Consider the following 25,371-nt stretch of genomic DNA (forward strand, 5'->3'; position numbering starts at 1 on the left):
GTTTTCTCCTGCGTCCAGTGCACCTCCCATTTGTTTTTCTAAGTGATGATTGATCATCTTACCCTGGGTCCTCTTTCTTGTTTATCTTCTTTAGGTGTATAGATTTCATTATGTTTATCATATCTTATAGGACTATATGAGTGAGTATATACCATTTGTGTCTTTCTCCTTCTGGGATATTTCACTCAGAATGAGCTTTTCTAGATCCCACCATTTGCCTGGAAATTTCATGATTTCCTCATTTTTGATTGCTGAGTAGTATTCATTCCATTGTGTAAAAATACCACAATTTCTGTATCCATTCCTCAGTTGAGGGACATCTGTGTTGTTTCCAGATTCTGGCTATTACATATAAACCTGCTACAAACATGGTTGAGCAAATGTCCTTATTGTGTACTTAAAAATCTTTTGGATATATGCCTAGGAGTGCTATAGCTGGATCTTGAGATAGCACTATTCCTAGAATTGTCTGAGAAAACACCAAATTGCTTTCCAAAGTGGTTGTACAAGTTTACATTCCTACCAGCAGTGGAGGAGGGTTCCCCTTTCTCCACATCCTCTCCAGCACATGTTGTCACTTGAGTTTTTGATCTTAGCCATTCTGATGGGTGTAAGGTGAAATCCCAGGGTTGTTTTGATTTGCATTTCCCTGATAACTAAAGACGTTGAGTATTTCTTTAAGTGTTTTTCAGTCATTCGATATTCCTTTATTGAGAATTCTCTGTTTAGCTATGTACCCCCATTTTTAATTAGATTACTTGATTTGTTGCTGTTTAACTTCTTGAATTCTTTATATACACTGGATATTAGCTCTTTGTCAGATATTACATTGGTGAAGATCCTTTCCCAATCTGTAGGCAGTTGTTTTGTTCTGCCCACAGTATCCTTTGCTTTACAGAAGCTTTTCAGTTTTATGAGGTTCCCTTTATTGCTTGTTGCTCTTAGAGCCTGTGCTGTTGGTGTTGTGTTCAGGAAGTTGTCTCCTGTGTCAATGAGTTCAAGGCTTTTCCCCACTTTTTCTTCTAAAAGGTTTAGTGTGTCTGGTTTTATATTGAGGTCTTTTTGATCCACTTGGACTTTTTGTGCAGGGTGATAACTATGGGTCTATTTGCATTTTTCTACATGTAGACATCCAGTTAGACAATCACCATTTGTTGAAGATGTTATCTTTTTTCCAATGTATGGTTTTGGCATCTTTGTCAAAGATCAGGTGTCCATCATTGTGTGGGTTTATATCAGGGTCTTCTATTCGATTCCATTGATCCACCAGTTGGTTTCTATGGCAGTACCATGCAGTTTTTAGTATTCTTGCTCTATAGTACAGCTTGAGATCAGGGATGGAGATACCTCCTAAAGATATTTTACTCTAGAGAATTGTTTTAGCAATTCTGGGTTTCTTGTTGTTCCATATGAAGGTGAGATTTTTTCTTTCAAGGTCTGTAAAGAATTGTGTTGGGATCTTGATGGGAATTGTATTGAATCTGTAGATTGCTTTTGGTAAGATGGCCATTTTTACTATGTTAATCATGCCAAGCCACAAGCATGAGAGATCTTTCCATCTTCTGATATCTTCTTCTAATTCTTTCTTCAGAGACTGGAAACTTTTTTTCATACAAGTCTTTCATACAAGACTTGCTTGATTAGTGTCACACCAAGGTACTTTACATCCTTTGTGGCTATTGTGAAGGTGTTATTTCCCTAATTTCTTTCTCAGCCCTTTTGTCTTTTGTATACAGGAGGGCTATTGATTTTTTGACTTAATTTTTTATCCAGCCACTTTGCTGAAGGTGTTTATCAGCTGTAGGAGCTCTCTGGAAGAAATTTTGGGGTCACTCAGGCATACTATCATATCATCTGCAAACAGTGATACTTTGACTTCTTCCTTTCCAATTTGAATCTCCTTGATCTCCTTTTATTGTCTTATTGCTCTAGATAGGACTTCAAGAACTATGTTGAAAAGATATGGAGAGAGTGGGCAGCCTTGTCTTGTCCTTGATTTCAATGGGATTACTTTAAGTTTCTCTCCATTTAGTTTGATGTTGGCTATAGGCTTGCTGTATATTGCCTTTACTATGTTTAGATATGTGCCTTGTATCCCTGATCTCTCCAATACTTTAAACATAAATGGATGTAGGATTTTGTTAAATGCTTTTTTAGCATCTAAGGAGATTATCATGTGAGTTTTTTTTCTTTCAGTTTGTTTATATGGTGGATCACATTGATAGATTTCCATATATTGAACTATCCCTGCATTCCTGAGATGAAGCCTACTTGGTCATAGTGGATGATATCTTGGATGTGTTCTTGTATTTGGTTTGCAAGTATTTTGTTGAGTATTTTTGCATCAATGTTTATAAGGGAGATTGGCCTGAATTTCTCTTTCTTTGTTGGGTCTTTGTGAGGTTTAGGTACCAAAGTGACTGTGGCTTCATAGAATGAGTTTAGTAATGTTCTTTCTGTTTCTATTTTGTGGAATAGTTTGAAGAGTATTGGAGTTAGCTCTTCTTTCAAAGTCTGGTAGAATTCTGAGGTGAAACCATCTGCCCATGGCCTTGTTTTGGATGGGAGACTTTTGATGACTGCTTCTCTTTCAGGTCTGTATTTCTAATGCACTAGTTAAAGTGGATGCCCATGCTCGGGGTCTATTCAACTCATTCAGAAAAGAGTCAGGGCCCTCTCAGCAGGTCTTTACACTGTTTCAATCTTATGGAAAACTGTTGTAGTCCTGCTGTTCCAGGCTCATATACTCAATACATACTTGCACTGTTGTTCTTAGCAGTGTAAACGAGAGTGGGGTCCTGTGGCATTTTTCACTGACAATATGAGGACTTTTGAATTCAAAGATGTTTTTCTTCTTTGTTGCCAGTGCTACATCTATCTTTCCTTTATGATCATCTGTTTGAAAACATTTGTCTTGGCTTCATAAGACAAATGTGTGTGAGTGTGTGTTAATCTTCACATGTGAGCACTAATGCATCTTTGTGGACAATGTTTTACATTAACAGAAACATGCTATTTCTCTGTTCTTGTTATTTTTGCTTGGTCACCCATCCCATGTTTTTTTTTTTTTAATTAATAAACATGCAGCTCTTTTAAATACATACCTTGAATGATAAACAACTAATTTTAGTGGTCAAATTTTGATATCATCATTTTCAAGTCTGTCATATGCTTATATCAGGCTACAAAATTGTTATTTAAATCTTAGGTCACAGTGGTCATGTGATCATACTAAGTTATTAAAGCATTCTATACATGAAATCATGTTGATTTTAGGAAAACAGAAAAATTAGCTGTGTAAAAGATTAAATATATTGTGCTAACAGAATAGACATAAGTGATTGAGAAATATTACTTTAATACTTATTAGTTGAAAAGTCCAAAGGCTTTTGCAACAGCTGTTGAATGGCTTAGATAGGAATGGTTATGAAAACTTACTGTGTTTAAGTTCATAAATGGTAAATTTGCATTAAAGACTCTAATCAAATATGACACACACCATACTCTATAGAATGGATCATGCTTCAAATAAAAAAAAAATCATTTTCACTTTCAGAGCAAAACAAGACTAGCTATCTCTTGAGTTTCTGGTTAGTAGTTTACACGATGTCTTTTACTACAAAGTTTAAGTGTCTGGAGTGATGTTTTTCATTTCCATCATTTCCACTGGTTCAGAAAAGTCAGCTCAAGCTTAACAACCAAGCACTTCCAGGCCAGGGTGGTGCCCCCTAATTCTACAGAGAACACCAGCAGAAGAGCCACCCACATTTATGGAAGAGAAAGGCAGACGGATAGATAACACCTCCAGGTGGGAAAACTGTTTCAGAAAGGAGCATTTCAAACAGGAAAAAGTGCACATAAATGATGCAGAATGCATTTACGAACTGGGGCATAAACACAGCTTCCCAGAGTGTCTCTTAGGGCCCAAGGCAACTTTTCAGCCCAAGCCTTCATCTGTATTGCAAATACCTCTTCTTTGTTCATCTATAACCACTAATATAACCTAAGAATACAGGTGACTGGCTACATGGTTTTAGGGAGAAGGCAACGGAAGCACAGAGGTTCAAAAACACAGAAAAATTAGGAGTTAGAGTTGATGGAAGGCTTTTTGAGTTTTGAAACACTCCTGCTCTAAGCCCCAGAGGGGAAAACACTTGAACTGAAACATTCTTTTCCCCATCAGAAATCTTGATGTCTAATTTTGTTTCTTGGGCATAAATATTCTAGGCTAGTCTAGTGGCACTCTAATAGCCTGGGCAAACATTTTTATTTGTTTCACTGATGATACCAATATTTGTGCTACAAGCTGCTACCTACATTTTCTGCTATTTCTTACATATCAAATTATTGGCCCAGATATAACATGTTTTCCAGTGTTGTGTTCTTTGTGTTCATGAGCAAATGGAAAAAGTTTCCATTTTAAATGAAGATTTTCGCTACATGACTGAGTTAATTCATGTTATGAATATGATATGAGACCACTTGATAGTCATGCCTGCATTCCTAAGGTAGAGTAACCATCAAGGCAAATATTCAGCAAATCAAACAACTGTCCTATTTGTACAAGTAGGTTTACAAACTAAAGCTCTGTGGCCAGTTCCAGGACGGCCATTTAGCTCTTTTACAGCTGCTGGGAGTTAGTCCTAGGATCTGTATCCTTGTTTTATTCGATTGACATTAAAACGAATAGTATGGTGAATGACTCTTTGTAAACTACAAAATATAACAGAGAAGCTGGGAATGGTTTTTTTAATAATATGTATTTTATTATTATTATTATTATTATTGTTCTTCTCAATGCAGTTTATTGAGGAACCTTGAACAATCCTCGGACCCCGGGGAAAGCCAGCCCACAGCTTAAAATAGCCTCTGGGTAGCCAAACCCAGCGTGCCTCGTGGGCAATGCAGATAGGTCCACATACATGGAAGCAAGCCAGATTCTCAGCCTTAGCCAAATATGGAGTTGTTTGTGACAGAGAGCACTCACCATCGGGAAGGTGGAAGGCGGAAACCAGCTCCATCTTTAAGGCACAGCATTACGCAGCTCTCTACAGTTCCCCCTTTTTGTTTTAGACGCATCAGGCAAGAGTAGAGGTCTGATCTCTGATATGAGAAATAAATTGGGACTTTGTAGCGATGTTCATTTAGGTGTCATCCACCCAAAGAGCATCAGACCCATCTGATACCTTTTTCTCAGAGGCGGGACCTGGGGCATCAAGCTGCATGCAATCAGACATGCTCTTCTCTGGGTCGAAAGCGGCTGACCCTGAGTGCAGTGCTTAGCCTCGCATCCTGAGTGTAACATTTTAGCTTTTTATGGTAGCCAACCATGCTTGGGGAGACTGTCCTGCTTCAATGGCGGGAATGTTTTTTTAATTAAAGGGAGATTTCTTGGTAGTAAGCACTATTCTGGATTATCTGCAAAGAAATAATAGAAGAGGTGTGTGTGTGTGTGTGTGTGTGTGTGTGTGTGCATGTGCGTGCGTATTTATGTGTGCATACATATTTGTGTGTGCAGACATGTGGAAGTTTAAGTACAGTCTCAACGCAATTCCACAGATGCTTTTCACCTTGTTTTTTGAGACAGGGCCTCTCCCACCTTGTTCTTTTGAGACATGGTTTCCCATCTTGTTTTTTGAGACAGGGTCTCTAAGTGGGCTTACCAACTAGGTTAGGCTCCTGGTTGGTTGGTCAGTGAGACTCAGGAATCCCCCCATCTGTGCTTCCTCACTGCTGAGACTACTATTGCCCAATTACTTTTGTGTACATAGCTTTTGAGGATTAAACTTATGTCCTTGTACTTGCAATGTGAACACTTTACTGACTGATTTACCTCTCCAGCTTGCAGGGGTGTTTTCAAAGTCAGACAAAATAGCGCTTAGAGCATTATGAGACTATATGGACAGATTATAGAATACTTCAGACTGCTTCATAACAGCACAGCCACCACAGCAAAACATTTGTGAATTTGAAACCCTCAAAGGGTTAAATTCAGGATGTAGTATCTTTCCTACAGCTCCCGAGCATCAGACAGTTAAACTTTTCTGGGGTTCCTCACTGATCACGCTTGTTGGCTTTGGCAATTAGCAGTGCTGTCTTGAACCTCAGCTCTGCCAGGCAATCTTTTTCACTTAATCTCTTTGAACTTCCATTTCACAGCTGTCAGATGCTTCTAATATCTCTTCACATTTCTGTTGTGAGGACTGAAGGAGACAATATGTGTGGAAAGGCTTTGTAAATTGCAATATCTTCCACAAAGAACAAGTTATTTGACAATCCACTTAGACTATGTTGATACCTTTTAGGATGTCAGTTTCTCTTTTGTGCATAAAATGGGGTGATGGGATTATTAAAAAGACAGAGGGGTTTCGTTTGTAAGTCTGGATTTCAGACTTGTACATAATATCTCAATTACTGTTTAAAGATAAGTACAATTTTAAGGTGAATATTTCCTAAACCTCAAGACCTCCTAAAGCAACGCTCATGGAGATAGACTGATCCCGAGGGAGGGAGGATGTGGCTTTTCTGAAGGCACAAGGAGCCTAGGACTTTTCTTGCTCATTGACCAACATAATCAGAGAACTTGTTCTTGCTACATATACATTGTTACTGAGCACTGTCTATCCAGGTCAGTTTCTGCCTATCCTTTTACACAGGTCTTATTCATGCTCCAGACACAGGAGAATAAACTATACATGCTTTCCTTATAGTCTCCCCCATCATTTCCCTATGATGCTAATCCTTCCCAATTTGGAAATATACATGAGTGGAATTTATTACTTCAGTCAGCCTCAGACACTGTATCATTGAAATATATACATCTTACTTTTTGTGCCCTAAAATTTTATGAAAAATATTTTAAAATTCTCAGCCACACATGAAGCCTCTTGGGATATTTTATGAGCATTACTATTGAATATTCCACCCATTTGTGTTTCCCAGTGATAGTTCATAAAAAGATCTGTGCTAAATATTTCATATGTAATTTAGCAAAATAAACTTTCTGTTTCGTCTCTGAAAGTATTTTAAATTCATTTTTATCAGACAATGAGGACCCAAGTTCCTGTGTGTGGAGCCTGGCAGCACTGCCGTAAAGCACAGACTCTATAAAATTTTGTGAAATAAACTCTTTCCTATACTGGTTGCAAGGAAGCTTAGGACTACCGTTTTAACTGTAATAGCCATGCTCTGGATGTATATCTTTTCTCTTCCAGTTCTGCTTTTTATGTTTTCAACCTCTGTTTAAACATCCCCATTGACTATAGTTTAATTATAAAAACACTGCAAATCCTTTTTTGGAAACTTGTGTAGGATGACATAAAATAAAACACATTTTATTTTCTAGATGATAAAAGCTAAAGTAGTTGAAATTTATGTGTTTCTTTAACATTTAACAAGCTATAAAATTAAGTACTTTTTCACCGGAGAAAAATATGTAGCCATGTTTTCTCAGCTTGATGAGACTCTCAGCCGGAGAAGAACCAATCAGGAGACACATATATAGATACATATTAGACACAGGAAAACACAGTTTTAAAATTCACTTTCCTTTTAGTACAAGACTCGCTAAAGACAGATATATATATAGCACCATCTTAAATGTTCACCAGGGAATGTTAATATTAGCATATGAAAAGGACAGAAAGCCCTAGCTTTGTGACTTAGAAAATCTGCAATCTTTGACTCTTTCTGTAGTGAAAAGACAGACTTAAATCTAAGCTTAAGACTTAGAATGATGTGGGGAGAATGGTATCAATTGGTCTTTTCAGCATCTATGGCAGAGACTTGCTTGAAACACAGAGATGCAAAGCCATTGATTCAAGAAACAGAAATGCCTCAGTTCTCATTAAAACAGAAAAGATAGGAAGGTGATTCCCGACAGAATCATTCTGGTTAGGCTACGCTAGAAGTTTTTTCAGCTCTCTGGTGAGGACTTCACCTTTGTGCCTGTGAGGATCGTGGATTCATGTTTCTGCACCAGGTAGACACATTCTAGCCTCTGGCACATATTAGCTTGGTTTTAAATGTTATTGTTTTGGTTAGTTCTTTTTAAATCCAGAATTGTCATCCAGTCTATGTTGGTCCTGGCTGAAGTCTATGTTTTAGATGTTATTACAATGGAGGTTTAACAAATATAAGTTGAGATTCAGACTTTCTTTAAAGAAGATAACTATTTTCGCATTTACAAATGAGTGTTCTTGCATGAACAGTTTTTAAAAGTAGGTTCAAAAGTGAAAGGGGGGTTGGTAACAGTGCCTAAGCTTACAGTACTAGTGTCACATCTGGAAAAATGAGTGAGTTACAATTGCTACTTCCTTCCAGTGGGAGAGTCCATGGACATTTTGTTTAACAAGGGAAGTTGCTGTGACATCAAACTAATTGTGAGCACATTGCAAACTTCTAGGCATATGAGTCACAGAGTTCCTGTTTTCCCTCTTTGGAGAGTTTATAACATGTGAAATATAAATTATCAGGACAATAACATACTGACTTTCCATTTGACTCTTTTACATTTCCAAAAGCCATGTCCCAAACTTGGAAAATGAAAATTCTATTGAACACTTAGAAATGTTGAAAAACATGATTACTAAATATTTTCTAATACACCATATTTTAATAAAAGCATGTATGAAAATCACATGCAGCTGAAGTTCCTTCTAGGAGGATTTCCAGGATTCGGTCCATGTTTAACTATGGATTGTAAGTTTCAATTAACGTTTTTGTTTCTATATTTTATTTGGATTTTAACAAGCATGTGTGTTTAAACATAATGTTAGAAATTGTTTCATTTGTTTCTTTATTCTGTGTGCTCTCATGTATTGCTGTGTGTGCACGTGTCCCCTCGGCGCCAGTGTGGAGATGGAGGTTAGAGGGGAACCCGAGGAGCTGGCTTGTCCTGCTGCCTGATGGACTAAATTCTGCTAATCAGAGCTGGGACCAAGTACCTTCATCTGACCAGCCGATCTGCTGGCCCTCAACTACCACACATTCTATCATATAAGATTTGCTTTGAGATTTACTAGATTCATCTCTTGTCAAACTAGAATAGTCTGTAGCATGTTGAGTTGCCTGATGATTTTCACTCTACGTTCATTAGAGATGAAAGTAAGATGGAAAAAAACACGTGCAGCTCATGTGTGCTTACGTGTGGGGTCATCCACAGGGGCGTGGGAAAACAAGTCCACATCCCCAAGCGGAGTTACTCTCCCTTCCTCGGCAACCATCAACAGCGGGACTCAAGGAGTTATTAATAACAAGAACAAAAGGAGGGTGTGAAGTTGGGAGGGCGACAGGGCAGAAGTTACTGGGAGAGGCGGAGGGAGGTAACCGATGAGATGTTCGAAGTATAGTGCTGAAATGCATGGAATTTTCAAAGAAGAGAATGGAAAAATTATATTGAAAATAAAAACAATGTGAACTAAAAACAGTGGCAATTCACAGCATAGGTTAACTGTCTGAAAAATGAATATATTTGGGCTAGAAATTCAGTCCTGGGTTCTCTTTGAAGGTGACCTGTGGTATGCAATGCGAGTGACACTGGGAGGGTGACAGGTTCTTGGTCGGTTTTTACCAGTGGGATGTTTGTGCATGCAGGCCGCGCACAGGATGCTGACGAACATCCAGGGTTCCGTGTTGAGGAAAAAAGTCCTCAGGGAAAGACCATTCTTTTTTTATAAGTCCAGTGGTGGATGGCTCAAGGAAAAAGATAGGCACGGGATGCAACATTTTTGAATACTTTTCCAAATGAACGAGCTTTCACAGGAAGGGTATAGTTAGGATAAGTACATTTAGTGGCAGTAGCTTATAATACATCAAGATAGTTGTTTACAATAAAATATAATATTCATATTTGCTTCTATTTAAATCTTAAGGCATGTATTATCAGTCTCATGTATTAATTGTCACTATTATATTTTATTGCTTTTAATAATGTTCTATGGATCAGCAAATCTGGGGAGTGCACTTCTGGGAACAAAGGTCCTGCAAAGCGTTTAACAAAAATGTGCTAGTTTTCAGATATTTTTGATTAATGCTGTATACTATAAAAGATTTTAAGTATTTAAAAGATGATTATAGTACTATGATTATTTAAAAAAAGAATTTGAGTTTTTTGAGATGTATGATAAGTTATGATTTAGGTGGTGATTTCTTGCATCTATTCTGGATGGAAAGAGTGAGAAAGCATAAAAATGGGGTTGTAGCCATGATGTGCTGTAACTGTTTTTAAAAGATAATTACATGAGGATTCACGGTATTATACCAAATGTGTTTGTGTGAAATTTCGCGCACTAGACGTTCTCATTAAGAAAAAGTAAAATAAGATGGCCCTCCATTTCCATGAGCTCTGTATTCATAGATTCAATTAACTGTGGATCAAAATATACGTTTCAGAATATGTATGGAGAGTTTATTCTTTAAGCAATCCAATACCACAAATATTCTCATAGACTTTGCAGTGTATTAAGTGTTATATGTTGTATAGACACGATTTAAGACACAGAAGATGTGTGTTGATAATATGTAAACATCACTCTGCTTTATGTAAAAGACTATATTATCCTTAGATTTTGCTATTTATAAAGGGCTATAACCAGTCCCCAAAACCAATCTCTGAAAGATGATTTTACATAAAACATGTATATTTATAAAGATTGTATAATGGAAATAAGAGCTAAGAGGAGGACTGGGGAGAAGATCAATTGTTTATTGTAGCACTTCCCAAACATACTCAATACTGATCTATTCTTCCCAAGAAGCATCTATTAATATCTCCAGTGGGTGTTTTGGGGAATGGTTATGAACATATATATATATATAATAGAACCATTGTTAACCTGTTGCATAACTGATAGTTTCTGGCATTTAGAATATGTAGTCTTATGTAGACATTGAAAGCATTAAGGTAAAATATGCAAACATTAAAATCCTTTTATGTCCACATTCTGATATATGCAAGTAATTAAAATACTACCAGGGATTTGTTTACATATAAACATAATGGCAATTATCATTAAGTAAAATGGAATAATGAAATAAGAAGACCAAAAGGCAGCATATACTTTGAAGGACTAGAAGCCATTGATTTGGTTCGAATACTAACTATAAAATTGGTTACAAGTGTTTAGAATGAAATGAAAAGCTCTGTTTAGAATCCCTTGAAGAGTAAAAGCAAGTATTTGTAAGATTATGAATAGACTAGACGATAGGATGATTAAAGAGGATGGCATTGGATGGGGGCTGGGAGATGGGTGATGAGGATATTCAGAGAGCATAGATAGGAATGTCTGCCTGGCCCAACGTAAATAAGGCAATTATAAAACTTAAAAAAAAAAAAAAAAACAAAAAGAATCCCTTGAAGCTGGGTGTGGTGGTGCATGCTTTAATTCCAGTACTTGGGAGGCAGAGGCAAGCAGATCATGGTGAGTTTGAGGCCAGCTTGGTCTACATAGTGAGTTCCAGGAAAGCCAGAGCTACACAGAAAAACCCTGTCTCAAAACAGCATGGATGAATAAGTAGGTAAGTAAAAAATTTCTTGAATACTTTCATAAAACTCAATAATTTTATTTTTATAATTTACCTTCAATTCCCATAAATTATAGCCATCTGATAAAACACCAATTGCATTCCCATCAATCATTTCTCACTGTAGGAGAATTAAATCAGGTAGCATTTTTTATTACTCAAAGTAAGTTCCATAGTTTCTAAATAAGATTCATATTTTTATGTAAAGTTGATTATAACTTTGCATGTCTGAGAAACTGCATCATAAACTCTAAATGAGACGTTAGTTTCTGTAAGAGTAAACGATGCATCCATTTTTAACCCTCATGCGCACAACAGTAGCCTGTGTTGGCATTTGCAGCTCTCTTTTATTTCTGCCTTCTCAGGGACCAGCAAACTTTCCATTGTGGACTTTTATGAAAATTCAAACAAGAACATTTGCATTTATTACAATATCCTGCCAGACCTTGCATTAATTTCCATTGATGCCCATTAATTTGATAAATGTTTTGTCATTTGTACCATTTACGCTGTCAAAACAAGTTAATTATATCTTACTGACATCTTTGACAGTTGTTTTAACTATGGAAAAAAAAAGTGTGTCTGATTTGCTTCAATAAAAATTTCCTCTTGCCCACTGGAAGCTTGAACTAAGAAAGAAGATCAGCAAGTGTTCAGGTTAGGACAAGCAGTAAACATTGGTGATCAAGGACAGAATAAGTAGTAGGAAATTTTACATACCAGCATAATCTGTTCTTGCGTAATGCCCATCTTCAGATTTAGTGGTTGTAGTTGAGTTATCTATGTTTAAAAATTAACAATAAAATACAGTTAACCACTGCCTACACAGCTATCAAATTTACTCTCCCAACAGTACCTTCAAGTCTTCACTGCACTTAAGGCTTATTGCTTTCTTCAACAACAATCCCCAATTATAGTTTTGAACACTCCACCCAAAGATTTCCAGTACACATGTATGTCTGTGTGAGTAACAGGATGGTGTCAGCTTTCTGATGTTTGACAAGAAAGTTCAGGCTGTTACTGAGATACACTGAATAAAAGAAAAATAAGTCCGAGCCTCCTAAACCATTTCTCCTGAACAACAAAACAGAATATTCTACTATGTCCAGCTTTTAAGGATGTGCTCAAAATATTTCTATTGAATCAATACAAAGAAGGAGTTTTTGCTTTTAATTCTAAGGTTTCTAATCAATTCTTAAATTCTTTCCTAGGTGTTCTCTTTGGCCTTTGCTGGGAGAATGTCTGCTATCTTCTGAATACTGGCTCCTGTGCTCATGGCCTTGTCACAATACAGCCCCATTATATTGAAAAAGACATGCACTATTGCTGATGGGTCCTCAAACACCCATAATCAACACAAATTCTGCAGCTGACTACACGATCCATTGTGAGTCAGAACTGTCTTTCGGAAATGAAATAGCTGCCTAGTAAGGAATTATCTTCACTTTTCATTTCTGCACAGAGACTAAAAACATTTTTTGAAATGAAATTTTGCTATGAACATTACCTTGACATCGACCCAGAGACATGACTTCAATTTTCTCCTGTTTCTGACATGACGCTTCTTTGATTTGACATGCATTATCATAAGATTTCCCATCAGAAGCACAGAGGGGATTGAAGTTGGTTTGAGAACAGTCAATGTTGCATACACACCTAAAGAAAGAGAGAAATAAAACACAGAGCGTCAATAGTGTCGGTTCCATATTATAAGTAAAATACGAATGGGCGAAGTGCTAGCCGGACAAAATGCAGCAGAACTGACCTGTACTTTTCCAGAGAAGTTGTGCCAGTTTTCTGAGATGAAATGCAACACAGAACTAATAGTAAATAAGCCAAAGGACCCATCATTGAGTCAAAAGTAAATGTGCACAAGCATCACGAGGCTGTCTGAAGAATTTGGATAGGCAACTGCAGCAGAACTGCTTCAGAGGTGATGGAAGTGTGTTCCTGCACTTCTGTGGTTGGATGGCTAACCAGTGAGAGCTTGGGAAGAGTGTTCCAGAGGCCAAGAAAAGAGAACCCAGTCAAATACGCTATTTGGAATGCTATCAGTGGAGATATTTCTCCAGCCTAAAAGAGACTATGTAGGAAGTGTGCTAAATGAGCACATTCTGTGGTCCTTAACCTTTAGGAGTGCCACAAAAACCCTTCTGAGAATGAGGTGAGAGGTGTAGGTAGCTTCTCAGAAACCCTCACACCCTATAAACAGTACTTGATGAAATTGTATGGGGTCTCAGGTTTCTTTTGGCACATCCAAAGATTTCTTGCAAAGGTATACAGTTTCTGGGCTCTTTATACAATAAAGTGACAAATTCAAATTGGTTGCCACTTATTAGGCTTTATTTTTTTCTATATGTTGTAGAAACATTTGGTGGATTAAAGAGAATTAGGTCACTTACAGTACAATTGAACACTGTAAATCATTTTTATAAAATTATTTTTAAATGTTCTTTTAATTCTCTGTTTTGTAATCTACTTTGTTACTTGGAAAATTACGTTTTGTTTAGGAGCACTTGCTGCTCTTGCAGAGGACCAAGCACCCATACGTTGGCTCACAAACATGGGTAATTCCAGTTTTAGGAAATCCAAGACCCTCTCTGTCCTCAGCAGACTCTATATACATGTAGTTGAACATACATACATTCAGAAAACACTAATACACATTAAAATAATAAACATTAAATTAGTATATTGCGTTTTTGGTGCATGCAAGCCTACTACTTGTCTGGAATAAAAATTTTCAATTTTTCTTTATGTTTGTATTCTTTATATATGTTCTTCTTGAAGTTGTAAATCACAGTTTTACTTCTGAACACATTACATGTGCACACACACCTACACATGCGAACACACAGGCACACAATGATAATAGTAACTACTTCTAACATGCTGGCTATTAAATTAATTGTTTCATTTAAACTTTGGGGCAGTCATTACACAGACCAAGATATTAGACAATGTACAAAATCAGAAAGCTAGCAAAGCACAGAACATGCACACACAGATGTAATATACTAGGCCTAACCCTTCACCTTTTATACTGCAGAGTACAAATTAGGATTCCCCACAGATATTTAAAAGCACATATTGATGAACAGATTTTTGTGCCCTGTGGAAGCTGAGGCCATGCCTAGAATCCTGGAATTCTGTATTCTTAAGTAGTAACTTGGTACCCAACTGACTCACTGCCCAAGAATGCCGATTGATCAACGCAATCCAGCTGATTTCAAAATGCGGTCTTTAGACCATCTGCATCAGAATTACCTACACTACTGCTAAAAATATGGGCAGGAAATGTACTTGTGTGTTTAAAAATATATTGTGTGTGTGTGTGTGTGTGTGTGTGTGTGTGTGTGTGTGTGCAAGAATTTCCCTAATAGCACTTGATTAGTTTTATATTCTTCTATTTCAGAAATAATAGCAAGGACAAGCGACAACTGTGTAGATACTTCACCATTCACCTAGGGTGACATTCTTCCCATGGCCGTGGGGGAAGCTAGCTTAGTGTTGTTACCTCTTGGGGTCTAAGCATCTGAAGTTGGAAGCTGCCTGAGCTCACAGAGGGCTGTGTGTTTCAGGATGGCCCAGGGGAACTAACCTTGCCCATAAGGCTTATCTAAAACATTGGTCTGAAGGAAAAAAAAAAAAAGACCAACAGAGACAAATCTGGTCCCCAGGGTTTCCTGCAGGGACTGATGCATCAACCAAGGACCATGAAGAGCACCTAGACCCCTGCTCAGATGTAGCCTATAGGCAGTTCAATCTCCATGTAGGTTCTCCAGTAAGGGGAGCAGGGCTGTCTCTGACATGGATTCTGTTGTCTGTTGTTCACTTTCCCCTTGGGAGGGGGGGCTTTGCCAGGCCACAGAAGGAGAGGATGCCTGCAATCCTAATGAGACTTGAGAGGCTTCGGTCAGATGGTAGGGAGGAGAGCTCTCCCTTTCTGAGGATTAGGGAAGGGCAATAAGGGGGAAAAGAGAGGGAGGGCGGGACTGGGAGGAGAAATGAAGAGGGTTACAATTGAGATGTAAAGTAAATAAGTTATAAAAAATGAATTTGAATTAAAAAAAAACTGGAATGGCAAGGCAGTTCCTGGTGATTTTAAGGTGGTTCAGGTTTTAACTATTGGTCAAAAATTTCGAGAGTCTTCTAAAGCTCTTATGCAAACAAAAGAGACTGAAAAACACACGCTTAATCTGTCTACAGAAATGGCAGCTGAAGTGTCCAGAGTGCCACAAGCTTACAAATGAAATCCAGAGAAACTCAGGAATGCTCACTGTTTGTAATTGGACTAAAGTAACTGAAAGTCCTGAAATCCACTTAATATCATACCCAATGATGAAATAAGAGCAGCGATGGGAAGAGACAATCGATTTAGTTGAATTGACCAGAAACAGCATTTCCACGGCACCTGACAGACAGTTGTTCAGAGCGTGTTATAGGACCCCCTTTCCTGTAGGTCAGTCCACACTTCCACCCTACATGACTTATTTGACTTCGGTCCACTCCTGCCATTGTTCAGTCCCAGCCCCATGAAGGTTTGTTTCCTTATTACCTCAAATAAAGCATTTTTTTTGGGGGGGGGAAAGGCTCAGAAAAGGTACAAACATCCTCTTTTCATTCTCACCTCGCAAGGAGGTCAGAATCTGCTTGGTGAACATGAGATGTAGCTCTCACTGCATCTCTGCTCTGGGATGAGCTTCATGAAAGCATGCACTGTATTGGTACCGTTTACATAGGATGCTACCTATAGTAACACACAAACAAACACGTTAAAATTCTATCTTCTTAATCTGAAGGTTGATTAAAATTGAAAATCTATGAAGAACTAGTCTCTCTAGGCCCCCCTTCCCCTGGCCTCTCCTCCCCCTCTCTCTCTTTCTCCCTCTTGAGAATCTTTTGTAATCCAGGCTGGCCTGGACTCCCTGTAAGGCCATGACCTAATGCTTCTGATCCTCCTGTCTGTATCTTTTAAGTGTTAAATTATAGGCTTCCACCACCATGTCCTATTTTATGTGGTGTTGGTGACTGAATCAAGGGCTTGGAACATGGGAGGTCAGAGCCTTACCTCTTGAGCTGCTTTTTTAGCCACTTTCAGTTTTTAAATAAAGAGAAGAAGCTAAGATAGGCTGAGGTTGCTTGGAAACTATGTGGCACTGGGAGAAAGAAAACTGAGTGGGTTATGAGGACCTACTCTGTCTGCATTTCTATTAGGCCAACTCTGATTCTATGATCATTACTTACTATATTTTATATATTTACATCTGTTAGCTTTATAAATTCAACAATAGGCAGGGTTCCAAGACCGTAGCCTGACTTTCCATCCTGTTCTTTGCTAATGACTGAATTATCCTTGCTATGTTCATTTTACTAAGTATTTTAGTTACGCACAACTTTCAGTAACCACATGTTGATAAACAAATGAAGTGAATGAAATAAGTGCTTACTCTCAGAGGCAGGTAGCCACTATTACTATCTCCATCTAATAGATAAGGAAATCGAGTCTGGAAGAAGTCATACAGCTTGTAAGCAGAAGAACATAATTTTCTATCCAGGCAGCCTGACGCCAGAAGCTGCCCCATTCTGCAAATTGAAGTTCAAAGAAAACCAAGCCAGATCACATTCATGTCATTACTAATGGAGGAGATACGTTGGATGGCTTGGATTTAAAAAACAATGCCATGTCTGATCCTGGGGTAGTTATTACAATGTTTTAGTTTATATTGACTCTTAATCTTTGTCTTACCAAACAACTGATCAAAACTTTTTGCAATATTGGCATATATTGTTGAATGATGCTTTTGAGACATTGTAAACCAATGCCAGGTATCAGAATGAATAACTATCTTAGGGGCATTGAATTGGTCTTTGTACTTAAAGCAGCAGCTATTCAGAATGGTATATATTTTAAATGCTATGAATAAACTTGGCTAAATCTAAACATAAACAATTAAATATTTACACAACCATATGAAAACATACAGGTCATTGGAATCAACTAAAGTGTGTTTGTGTGTATATTTGTGTGTGTGTATATCTCTGTGTGTGTGAGTGTGTGTATGTGTGTGTATGAGAGAGAGAGAGAGAGAGAGTAGGAGTGCTTTAGCAAAATTTCCTGTTTCTGCTTCAAATTTTTTAAAAATTTATTTATTGTTTTATAAATTACAGTTTACTCACTTTGTATCTCAGCTGTAGCTTTTTCCCTCATCCGCTCCTAATCCCACCTTCCTTCCCTCATCTCCTCCCATGTCCCTCCCCAGATCAGCTGATAAGGGAGGTCATCTTCCCCTTCCCTCTGACCCTAGCCTATCAGGTCTTATCAGGACTGGCTGCATTGTCTTCTTCTGTGGCCTAGTAAAACTGCCCCCAACCACTCAAGGAGAGGTGATCAAAGAGCCAGCCACTGAGTTCATGTCAGAGATAGTCCCTGTTCCCATTACTAGGAAGCCCACTTGGATACTGAGCTGCCATGGGCTACATCTGTACAGGGGTTCTAGGTTATCTCCATGCATGGTCCTTGGTTGGAGTATCAGTCTCAGAAAAGACCCCTATTCCCAATTTTTTTTGTTCTGTTGTTCTGAGCTCTTGTCCTGTCCAGTTCTTTCTATCTCCCCCTTCTTTCATAAGTTTCCCTGCACTCTGCCCAAAGTCTGGCTATAAGTCTCAGCATCTGCTTTGATACCTTGCTGGGTAGAGTCTTTCAAAGGCCCTCTGTGGTAGAGTCCTGTCCTGTTGCCTGTTTTCTCCCTCTTCTGATGTCTGTCCAGTTTGCCTTTCTCAGTGAGGATTGATCATCTCACCCAGGGTCCTCCTTCTTGCTTAGCTTCTTTAGGTGTACAGATTTTAGTTTGTTTATCCTATATTTTATGTCTAATATCTACTTATATATGAGTATATACCATGTGTGTTTTTTGCTTCTGGGATACCTCATTCAGGATGATCTTTTCTAGTTCCCACCATTTGCCTGAAAATTTCATGATTTCTTTGCTTTTAATAGCTGAGTAGCATTCCATTATGTAAATGTACCACAATTTATGTGTCCATTCCTCAACTGAGGGACATCTGGGTTTCCATCTTCTGGCTATTACAAATAAAGCTGCTATGAACATGGTTGAGCAAATGTCCTTGTTGTATATTTGAGCGTATTTTGGATATATGCCTAGGAGTACTATAGTTGGATCTTGAGGAAGCACTATTCCTAATTGTCTGAGAAAGTGCCAGATTAATTTCCAAAGCGGTTGTACAAGTTTACATTCCCACCACCAATGGAAGAGGGTTCCCCTTTCTCCACATCCTCCCCAGCATGTATTGTCGCTTGAGCTTTTGATCTTAGCCATTCTGATGGGTGTAAGGTGAAATCTTAGGGTTATTTTGATTTGTGTCTCCTGATGACTAAGGATGTTGAACATTTTTTTTTAAGTGTTTCTCTGCTATTCAATATTCCTCTATTGAGAATTCTGTTTGGCTCTGTACCCCATTGGATTACTTGATTTGTTGCTGTTTAACTTCTTGAGTTCTTTATATAGTCTAGATATTAGCCCTTTGTCAGATATAGACTTGGTAAAGATCCTTTCCCAATCTCTAGGATGTTGTTTTGTTCTGACAACAGTGTCTTTGCTTTACAGAAGCTTTTCAGTTTCACGAAGTTCCCTTTATTGATTGTTGCTCTTAGAGCCTGTGCTGTTGGAGTTCTGTTCAGGAAGCTGTCTCCTGTGCCAATGAGTTCCAAGCTCTTCCCTTATTTTTCTTCTAAAAGGTTTAGTGTGTCTGGTTTTATGTTGAGGTCTTTGATCCACTTGGACTTTGGTTTTGTGCAGGGTGATAAGTATGGATCTATTTGCATTGTTCTACATGTAGACATCAGTTAGACCAGCACCATTTGTTGAAGATGCTATCTTTTTTCCATTGTATGGTTTTGGCATCTTTGTCAAAGATCAGATGTACATACGTGTGTGGGTTTATTTCAGGGTCTTCTATTCGATTCCATTGATCTACCATTCTGTTTCTATACTAGTACCCTGCTTCAAAATTTTAAAGGAAAATTTTCTAGATTATATTCCTGGGGTGGTATGGCTTTCTGTTTTAGCAACCATGAATCTGTTTGTAGAAGGCTCATCTACCTCACAGTAACATGCACTGCCTCGAATATATAACGTTCTTTATTTTTATTTTATATTTATACTCCTTGTTACACTATTCAGGATCAAGGCATCCTACTTATCTTTGAATCTCTGGCATTCAGCACAGTGCAGTCCATCAAATCTTCACACACACACACACACACAAACCGTGTAAAGAATGAATTACAGACAGAACGGCTAGATGGACTTGTAAGGAATTTGAAAATACTCTCATTGTGTCTCAATGCTAATACTGATGAGAAGAATTAGAAGATGTAAATTTTACGTCCTGAAAATTGGAAAGGATTGAGAGATGGGAGGGAGAGCTGTAAAGGAGTGTAGGGATGGCTGCAGTCCACTTGGACCCCAGTTCACTCTACGTAAGGAACCAGTACAACCAGCTTAGGCATAGAACCTGTCAGCAATTAATACAAGCAAACCCAAAGCGCCAGGTTCTTACAGTTCATGAGCTGTCCACTATTCTAGATGCCCCAACTAGAGGTCATCCCACTTTTCCATTAATAAATGATGCAAATTCAACATGAAGAAGATTCATTCTTACCCTTCTACCCATTTTCTTATCTCAAGACTTTTGTTTCTTGATTAGCACAGTCACCAAACCTGAAGTAAGATTCTCTTAAGTTTTGCTGCTGGCTGTAGCAAAACTGTCCCAGGATCTGGTCTTTCCTTCTGTCTCTAAATACCTTTGTTTTTAGAGTGTTTATCTGACAGAACTTAGAAATGATAACTAGTGATCAATTAATGCAGCTGTACTGAGCAGTGCTGTTTGACTGACAAGGAGACATGGAGAAGGGTCCTCAAGAACCCAGGCTTCCACCCTTCTCACTTGTCTTCCCACAAATGAAGAAAATAGAATAGTAACCCTTTATGGCCTGGGTGACACTGATGTCTGTCCACTTGTAACAGGAGACACTTTAACCAGCCAATCACTGATTTTATTTTGTGATATTTGGGTATAGCTTTAGGTACTGATATAATGTAAACATGGGAGCAGCTTGACAGTTTATTGCTAGTTCAAACACTGAAAAATATATAAGGCTCTGGTAAGAAGGTGGCGGAATTATCATAAGGTAACCATGTAGCTGTAGGTCACTGGCGTTAGCAACTTATGCAAATGAATGCAGTTTCTTTTCCTTATACAGATGTAAAAGGCACTCATTTTTAAAAACAGAAACTACCCCTCTTTGCTGTTTGTGGCAAATAATTGCATTATTATTCATTCTGTGAGGAGTAACTAGTTAATTACAGCATGTCACAAGCATTACATGCGAGCCGAAGATTTGTAGGGCTGAGGGCTGCACTCCCGCTTTAAGGGTTTTGTTTTGTTTTCTTTCCTTTTCTTCCTTCTTTCAGTGCATCTTTTGACATTTTGATACTGTGATTACATAGATCTCTCTTATTCTAAGCTGCAAAAAAATGAATCAGCTGTATGTGAAAATAATAATTTCAGGGGTCTCTATGTGAAAGGACCCCCCTCAAACTGCTTTGGAGACAATTTACACTGACTGAAACCTTTAGCTCCTGAATCACAGGGAGGGAAACAAATGGAAAAGACCACATGGTGCTGTAAAAAGACTGTAAGATAGGAAATAAAAGGTGATGCCTAAGATGACTGGCACACATTTACAATCCACTCTTGAATATTTGGGGAAGTTTGACGTTAATTTAGTTCCCTGCCTCACTGAAGTGACCATTGTGAGGATGATCTACAGTGAGTCAAATGGTTTTCCCGTGTATGGAGAGATGCCTATCATCTGCCTAAGTGTGAGGAAGCAAACCCTGCCAGCTCACGGATTACTTATTCATGAGGCTGGTTTGTGGTTGCCCTCTCATTTCACTAGATTTTGTTTCATCTATTAAACATGGCTGACACATTCTTTTCTCAAGGTCCTCAGCTCAGTATCTACGCCATATTTTGACTGTCTAACATTCCTAATCCATTTTAAAGTACCCGGCGTGATAGCAGGTAGTGTGGATGCTTTTCTGGGCTTTGCCGTTTGTGTCCCTTGAACCTGTCTGTCTCTGGGGCCATGAAACAGAGCCTCGTCTGGCTGGCCAGTAAATAAGGCCAGAGCCTCCGCCTGTGCCTCTGTAATGGAGGGCCACATTGCACTAAGAACAGTAAAACAGCATGCACCTCTCATTCCAGACTCCTCTGATACTCTAAGCCCATTTACTCATTAACTCTCATTTTTCCTTTTGATGGAGCTTGATTAGGAGTATTTTTATCAGTAAAGAAACTTCAGTGCAGGAATTACTCTGAATTGTGAAGAGGAAAAATGAGGAAAGAAATGTGAAAATGTCCTAGAAAATTGAACTTTATATATGAAGGGCAGAAAAATGTGAACTGAGAGTAAAGCTGGTAGGTCTGTCATATTGTCTTAATGGTCATGACAACCTTTTAGTTTAAAACCTAGGTGTAATATTTATATCTGTAAATATTACCCACGATGCACTGATATTTTACAAGGGTAGGAAGGCATATTTAAGTTAAAATTTTCTTCTTATGGATATGGGTGTTTTGCCTGGATGTTTATTGTGCACCACATGCATGCTTGCTATGTACTGAGATCAGTAAAAAGGGTGCTGTGTCTCCTGAGACTAGAGTTACAGACAGCTGTGAGGTGCCGTGTGGGTGCTAGGACTTTAACCTGTGTCCTCTGGAAAAGCAGCCAGTACTCTTTACTGCTGAGCCATCTCTCAACACACACACACACACACACACAAACACACACACACACACGTAGACATACTGACACACACACATATATTAATGGTGAGGCATATATTATATGTGGAAAAAGCTTATTTGCTATTAATGATGATAACTTTGTAAGGAGATAAAGAACCACAGAAGTTGACCTACTGTAGGGAAGATCATGTAATATCATAACTCATCAACTGGATAAGAACCAAGAAAACAGTCAAAAGAAAACTTAGCTCAGGAATCCTTCTAATAGGCTGCCAGAACTTTCCGAAAGAGAATCTCATGTTGAATAAAAGGAATTACTGCTTGGGAAGAGACTGGGCCCACACATCAGAAATGTAATTAAGTTGGGTAGAGGCTGTGAGGAAAAGTTGGGGTTTGGCATCAAGCTCACAGACGATACAGGCTTGATCATTTACCAGCAGCGTGCACTACACTAGCTATTTTACTTCAGGCCTCAGAATCTGCACCCGTGAACATGGAGCCAATGCAGCATTGTAGGGCCTGAATGGACTAATTCATACACCCTTGCTTAGCAAGGATTCTGAGAATTTATAATTTTGCAAAACAAACAAACAAACAAACAAACAAAAAACATTGGTCATCATTAACTTTGCCTTCCTAACCAGGTCTTCTAAACCTGGGTGCGGATGAATGTTTGTCCTAGCAGCTCTGCTATGAGATCCAGGGAACAGAATAAAACACTACTGGTGATTCTGATGAATGGCTTAGGAGTTCTGATTAGATGTGCTATCCTTGTCCACCTTTCAAGGCTACCCAAGGTATCTTCTAAGTGAGGGTGTGTAAGTGTCAACAGGAGCCATTCTGAAGCAGAGGGCTATGATGAGACTTTCCAAGTCGCACCTGGAGCCAGAGCCTCAGCCTTTCCAGCGTAGCACAGCCTGGATCACTCACTAAGACATCTTAGCTACAACTGCTTCCACAATCCTATTCTTTCTCCTACATCCCATCCTAAATAGGGCTTAGTAGTGTTCAATATGTTCTATTCAGTGACACACTTTTAAAGGCTCTTCTCCCTGTGGTATATTCTTTGGATACTGTGGGGGTAATATTAACTGACAGGGATAGGTGATTAAATGCCTTGATTCAAAAACATAGTGGAGCATTTAGCAGAATTGGCTCACCAAGTAAACCAAGACCACCTACTGATAAAGGAGAGGAAGCTGGAAGTGGCTGGGGCATGCCCCTGTGCCTGGTGGCTTGTTTTCACCTTCTTTCCCCCATCCTCCCGATTCACAAGATAGGGAGGAAAAGGTGGAAAGTGAAATATCTAGAAAGACATGGGCAGCATTTAGATGGGGAAAAGTGGTGGGCAGAATGACACGGGGAGACATGTGCAGGGTGACTGCCTCACGTGCTGGGAGGACTATGATGAGATCTGTCTGATGGGAATGAAAGGAAATCACAGTGGTCCAGACAGACTGAAAGGGAGCTTAATTCCAATCCAAGGAACGGCCTTCATCTTCTGGGCCAAGGTGAGTCCTGAAAGCTTTCTGAGCACAGGGTGAGGAGAAGGGCAGCATCCTCAAAGCTGTGCTTCCAAAGGATAATGCTAGCTAGCCTACAATAGACCACAAGGCAGAGCCACTAACTACAAGGCACTGTGGTATAGAGGGGCAAGGACACAAAGCTGGGCAGCGATTCATTTGTTATAGAGAAGAAAGGGAAGAGCTTAGAGAGTTGCTACTTAAGGCACAGCGGAGTGCAGCAGGAAAGAACAGATATGATCATAATGTCGTTCTTGCTCTACTCTTCCCTGCTTTCTTCACTGTCCCACATTGTGATCAAAACTGGAAATCCAAAGGGACAAGCAGGCTCGGGGAGGTGCCGGGTATGTGATACAAGAAGGCTTTCTTTCCTTATGTCTTTGCTGTGGTGACAAGGCCAAACCAAATTCTAATATAATACTATTATAATTCTATTGTAATAGCGACACCAGGAAAACAGCCATAACCACAGAGGAATCGTTATTTGCACACCCAGAATGGCTCTTGGAATTAAAACAAACCCCAGTGGTAACAGACACTTAACTAATGACAATGTTTTAGTGGCCAAAGGACAGACAGTCCTGCAGCAGGAAGCACTCCCCCCACTCCTCCTCCATGTATAAGCAAAAGTTAATTCTTGGTCTGTTGTCATGGATCACAGCTGTCCTCTTTTCCCAGATTATTATTTTTTCCCTTTGAAGCATCTGCATTTACAATTTAAAATAATCAAAGTAAACAATTCCTCTTCCTCACGTTCGTCTTTAAAAACATCTTGAAGCAAACGCTTCATTAGCATCATGTAGAGGCTCTCACTCAGTAAATGGAAAACACTCAGCAGCCAGCCGTGTCCGTGGTCATCAGAAGAGTGTTCTCTGCCTGGATGGTCAGCACGAAGGAAGACTTTGCTCACCAGAACAGTGGCTGCTCTGCCTGGGTCGTCTTCATGCACACAGAGGCAGAATGTGCTAAAACCCCCAGAAATTTGGATGAACAAAAATTATATCAGATTTTAATAATGTGATTGAATGAAACCTTCACTCCTCCCACCCCATGTCAAGAGCACATTGAGTGACATCTTCAGGCAGAGTCCTGGGGTTCCCGCAGCCACTTCAGCCAGTATTGTGTTTCCTGTTTGTATTTGCAAGCTGGCCCTCTGGCATGCTCTCACCAGGGGAAAGCCTCTCGGGGGCACGTGCATACAGGCTTCATCAGAGCCTGGACTTCTAAGAAACTACATTTTCATCACCTGTCCTTGGATTTGATCAAGGAGAGATAAATAGTACATGAATTATAGTTCTATGTTTTGCTAAAGTTGTTAGCTTGAAAATTTTGTCCATTGCATTGTCCAAGTAGTCTCTATTTGTCTGGTTAGTTTGTTTCCATGTCTTTCCTTATAAGGAGAGCCATGACTGTTTCCCTCAGAGGAAAATAATGTAGTCTCATCTGATGACACAGCTACTCTTTTCTTTTTAGATTGATTTATTTTAAT

At 38.9% G+C, this 25,371-nt stretch overlaps 1 protein-coding gene across 1 annotated transcript in view; it reads right to left on the reverse strand.

Annotated features, from left to right (window-relative positions):
• The window catches only part of Tmeff2 (transmembrane protein with EGF like and two follistatin like domains 2), a 261,295-nt gene that overhangs the window by 39,330 nt on the left and 196,594 nt on the right, over nucleotides 1–25,371 (reverse strand). The window contains exons 6-7 of the mRNA XM_021631291.2: nucleotides 13,031–13,179; nucleotides 12,244–12,303 (exon numbers count right to left, since the gene is read on the reverse strand). Coding sequence (XP_021486966.1) covers nucleotides 12,244–12,303; nucleotides 13,031–13,179 — 209 coding nt within the window. The remainder of the gene's footprint in view (nucleotides 1–12,243; nucleotides 12,304–13,030; nucleotides 13,180–25,371) is intronic.

Source organism: Meriones unguiculatus, chromosome 15, assembly GCF_030254825.1.
Source record: "Meriones unguiculatus strain TT.TT164.6M chromosome 15, Bangor_MerUng_6.1, whole genome shotgun sequence".
Taxonomy (NCBI): Eukaryota; Metazoa; Chordata; class Mammalia; order Rodentia; family Muridae; genus Meriones; species Meriones unguiculatus.